Source organism: Babylonia areolata, chromosome 33 (assembly GCF_041734735.1).
Source record: "Babylonia areolata isolate BAREFJ2019XMU chromosome 33, ASM4173473v1, whole genome shotgun sequence".
NCBI lineage: Eukaryota > Metazoa > Mollusca > Gastropoda > Neogastropoda > Buccinidae > Babylonia > Babylonia areolata.
This window is the reverse complement of record NC_134908.1, coordinates 3,754,845-3,759,844: the sequence shown is the minus strand read 5'-3', so window position 1 is coordinate 3,759,844 and position 5,000 is coordinate 3,754,845. Positions and strand designations below refer to the sequence as shown.

The 5,000-nt window shown below is 50.5% G+C and overlaps 1 protein-coding gene across 4 annotated transcripts in view; it reads right to left on the bottom strand.

The window, feature by feature from the left end:
- LOC143276901 (uncharacterized) overlaps nucleotides 1-5,000 on the bottom strand; it is a 59,037-nt gene that overhangs the window by 6,373 nt on the left and 47,664 nt on the right. For all 4 annotated transcript variants that reach the window (XM_076581561.1, XM_076581560.1, XM_076581563.1 and 1 more), the window contains exon 5: nucleotides 2,647-2,916. In XM_076581561.1, the coding sequence (XP_076437676.1) occupies nucleotides 2,647-2,916 (270 nt within the window). The remainder of the gene's footprint in view (nucleotides 1-2,646; nucleotides 2,917-5,000) is intronic.

Sequence of the window (5,000 nt, the reverse complement as noted above, 5' to 3'; positions counted from 1 at the left end):
CGTCTCTGTCCCTCACTCTCTATCTTTTTCATTCGTCCCTCTGTCTGTCTGTCTCTCTGTCTTGTCTGTCTGTCTCTCTCTGTTTGTCTCCGTCCCTGTCTCTCTCTATCAGTGTCTCACTCTTCCTCATTCGTTCCTCAGTCTCTCTGTGTCTCTAATTTTGTCTGCATGTCTGTCTCTCTCAGTCTCTCTTTCCCTCTTCCCTGTTCGTCCCTCTTTCTCGATCAGTCTGTCTATTTGCCTCTGTCTCTGTCTCTCTGTGTCTCTCTCTGTGTCTCTGTCTTTCTCTCTCCCTCCCCCCACCCCATCTCTCTCTCTCTGTGTCTCACTCTGTCTCTTTATCATTCACTCACGTTCTCTGTCTGTCTGTCTGCATGGGCTGGTGGCCTTCACAATTAAACCTGTGTCAGTGTCTCTGTCTGTCTCTGTCCTTGTTTCTCTCTCTCTCTCTCTCTCTCTCTCTCTCTCTCTCACACACACACACACACACACACACACACACACACACACACACACACACACACAATCTCTCTCTCTCTCTCTCTCTCTCTCTCTCTCCCCATCTCTCTCCCTCTCTCTCCCTCTCTCTCACTCCCTCTCTCTCCCTCTCTTTCTCCCACCTCTCTCCCTCCCTCTCTCTCTCCCTCTCTCTCTCCCTCCTCTCTCCCCCTCTCCCCCTCCCTCTCCCTCTCTCTCTCTCCCTCCTCTCTCTCTCTCTCTGTCACTATCGCCCTCTACCTTGTTCATCTCTCTGTCATCGTCTCCCTGTCTCTGTCTCTCTGTGTCTCTGTCCCCATTTCGTTTTTTTGATGGCCCGTTGCTCGTAGCACTCACTTGTGGGTTAATGTGCGTCGGTTGTGTGCGGTGCTTTAGGCTTGTGTCTTTGGGAGTCGGCTGGCTTTAGTGTGTGGCGGGGTGTGGTGTGGTGTGGGTGGATGTTGTGTACGTGTGTGTGTGTGTGTGTGTGTGTGTGTGTGTGTGTGTGTGTGTGTGTTGGTAATTGTGTGCGCGCGCACATGAGCGAGATGGGAGAGGGAAGAAAGAAAGACGGAGGGAGAGAGTGTGTGTGTGTGTGTGTGTGTGTGTGTGTGTGAGAGAGAGAGAGAGAGTGACTCTTGATCTTCACACACACACACACACACACACACACACACACACACACACACACACACACTGTCTCGCCCCTCTCTGCCCCTCTCTTTTTCTTTCTCTCTTTCTCCCGCCTGTCTCTCTATTCATCTTGTTCCCTCTCTCTCTCCGAGCCCCATCGTCTCTTTCTTCCCGTCTGTCCCTCTCCCCACCCCCCTCTCTGTCCCCCACCACTCTCCCTCTCTGTCTCCACCCCCTCATTTTTCTTTCCTCTCTTTCTCCTCATCTCTTTCTCTGTCTCTGTCTCTCTCTCTCTTTCTCTCTGTGTCTTGTCCCTCTTCCTTCCCCCCACCTCTCTCTCATAATAATAGGTGTCAACGACGAAATAGTGGTGGTTGCTATGGCAACAAGCCAGACAGACACGTACAGTGAGTGGAACAGCCATCATTGAAAATGAGTTGGGGTATGTGTGTGTGTGTGTGTGTGAGTGCGCGCGCGCGCGCGCTGTTTGTGTATGTGTGTGCGCGTGCTCTGTGTGTGTGTGTATGTGTGTGTTTGTGACGAACAGAATGACAAGCAAGTATAAAGAATCAGGCGCAGGTTCGCACAGTCATGCATACGCATACTCGACGTTGTAAATATTCACACACACACACACACACACACACACACACACACACCTGATATTTCACCTTGTGGATTTGCATCTCCATGCGAAACTGAGTGTCGGTCTGCTCGCATACACCCCGACCTCCCACAGACAACCCTCACACCAACGCCCACCCCACCCCTAACATCCCCCCCCCCCCCCCCCACACACACACACACACACCCTCACACACACTTACATCGATGTGCATCTCCATGCGAAACTGCTTGTCGGGCGCTCGCATACCCGTCCACCCCCTTACCCCTCCCCTACCCAAGCACACACCACACACAAGGTCACATATCCACAACCTTCCACTTCACCCCCCCCCCCTCCCTCACACACACACATACCCCCACCGCCCCACCCCAAACAGCCCCCCCCACACACAGAAACCCACCTGATCCTTCAGCTTGTCGATGTGCATCTCCATGCGAAACTGCTTCTGGTCGGTCGTCCCTTTCCCCCCCCCCCCCCCCCCCTACACACACACACACACACACACACACACACACACACACACATCACATACATCACATACACACACACACACTCACCCTCACACCCTCACCACACACTCACCTGATCTTTCAGCTTGTCGATCTGCATCTCCATGCGAAACTGCTTTTTGTCGGTCACCCTTCCCCCCCCCCACACACACACATCACACACACACACACACACACACACACACACACACACACACACACACACACACACACATCCACTAACACCCCCACACACACACATATACACACACACACCAACCTTCACACCCTCACACACACTCACCTGATCCTTCAGCTTGACGATCTGCATCTCCATGCGAAACTGCTTCTTGTCGGTCATCCCTTCCCCCCCCCACACACACACACACACCAACCCTCACACCCTCACCACACACTCACCTGATCCTTCAGCTTGTCGATCTGCATCTCCATGCGAAACTGCTTCTTGTCGGTCTGCTCCAGGACCTGGGTGAGGTGCCGGTTGTCCTCCAGAGCCTTGTTGCGGTAGTCCTCCATCAGGTCCAGCTCGTCGTGCAGCCGGACCGACACCTCCTTGGCCGTCCTCAGCTCCTCCTCCAGGGCCTCGATCTGACTGCGGGCGTCGCTGCTGTGGAACTGGCTCTGCAGGTTGCGTAGCTTCTCCTCGTAGGCCTGTCTGTCGCTGTCGATCTGTGTTGGAGAGGGAGGTGGTAGTGTGGTTATGATACTGTCGGTGTGTTGTTGGAATGAGTGTGGGTGTGTTTTGGGTTGTACTGAACGAGTTGTGTGTAGGAGGACGGGTAAGGGGGATTCTGTCTGTCACTGTCGATCTGTGTTTTGGAGAGGGAGGTGGTAGTGTGAATATGATACTGTCGGTGTGTTGTTGGAATGAGTGTGGGTGTGTTTTGGGTTGTACTGAAAGACTTGTGTGTAGGAGGACGTGGTAAGTGGGATTCTGTCTGTCACTGTCGATATGTGTTGGAGAGGGAGGTGGTAGTGTGGTTATGATACTGTCGGTGTGTTGTTGGAATGAGTGTGGGTGTGTTTGGGGTTGTACTGAACGAGTTGTGTGTAGGAGGACGGGGTAAGGGGGATTCTGTCTGTCGCTGTCGATATGTGTTGGAGAGGGAGGTGGTGGAATTGTCAAAAGACAATTGTTGGATACTGTCAGCGTGTTGTAATCGGTGTGGGTGTGGTTTGGGGGGGGGGGGTTGTGTGTAGGTTGCGGAACTTCTCCTCATAGGCCTGTCTTTCGCTGTCGACCTGTTTTGTATTTGTATTTTTATTTCTTTTTCATCACAAGAGATTTCTCTGTGTGAAATTCTGGCTGCTCTCCACAGGGAGAGCGCGTCGCTATACTACAGCGCCACCCATTTTTTGACGGTATTTTTTTCCTGCGTGCAGTTTTATTTGTTTTTCCTATCGAAGTGGATTTTTCTTACGAATTTTGCCAGGAACAACCCTTTTGTTGCCGTGGGTTCTTTTACGTGCGCTAAGTGCATGCTAGCACACGGGACCTCGGTTTATCGTCTCATCCGAATGACTAGCGCCCAGACCACCACTCAAGGTCTAGTGGAGGGGGAGAAAATATCGGCGGCTGAGCGAGCCGTGATTCGAACCAGCGCGCTCAGATTCTCTCGCTTCCTAGGCGGACGCGTTACCTCTAGGCCATCACTCCACATCCATCTGTTTAGGAGAGGAAGGTGGTGGAATGGTTAAAGAGACTGACGATTGTTGGGTAGTGTGTGTGGTGAGTTGTTGAAAGGGGGAAGGTGCCAGAACGGTTAAGACGAGGGTGTTAGCTTTCAGTTTCTCAAGGAGGCGTCACTGCGTTTGGACAAATCCATATAAAAATGCTAATGATGATGATAATAGTAATATATTGTACTTATATGGCACAAACTCCCTATAGATGGGCTCTAAGCGCTTACGTGACCAGTTTTTTTTGTTTGTTTTTTGTTTTTTTGCTGTTGATATATTTGGAGTGTTTTTCAAATTTGAAGTTAGATGGTTAGAGTATGTTCGTGTTGTGTTGTGGATCAATCATTGAATGTGTTGGAATCGTTGTTGGTGTGTTTGGAGCTGGTGTGGGTTGTGTGCCTGTCTGTCGATGCCGATCTGTTTGGAGAGAAAGTTGTATGATATGATACGATAGTCCGTTGTGTCCGACTATGACCACCAGAACAGCAGAGGAGGCAACTGATGCCCTGTTCTGGGCTAGAGTTTGGTTATAGTGGGGAGAGAAGGGGGGCGGGGGGGGGGGGGAGATTCTCCTCTTAGGCCTGTCTGTCGCTGTTGATCTGTTTTTGAGAGGAAGGTGGTGGGGTGGTGGTTATGAAACGATTGTAGGACTCTGTCTGTGTGTTGTTTTTGTTGGAATAAGGAAAGTGGTGGAATGGTTATGACGCTTATGGAAAGCTGTCAGAGTGTTGCTGGAAATAGGTGTGGACGTGGTTGGGGTTGGTAGGGAGTGTGTGTATGAGGAGAATTGTCCTCGTAGGCCTGTCTGTTGCTGTCGATCTGTTTTGGAGAGGAAGTCAGCTAGCTTTCAGTTTCTCAAGGAGGCGTCACTGCGTTTGGACAAATCCATATAAAAATGCTAATGATGATGATAATAGTAATATATTGTACTTATATGGCACAAACTCCCTATAGATGGGCTCAAAGCGCTTACGTGACCTGTTTTTTTTTTTTTTTTTTTTTTTTTTTTTTTTTGCTGTTGATATATTAGGAGTGTTTTTCAAATTTGAGGTTAGGTGGTTAGAATACGTTCG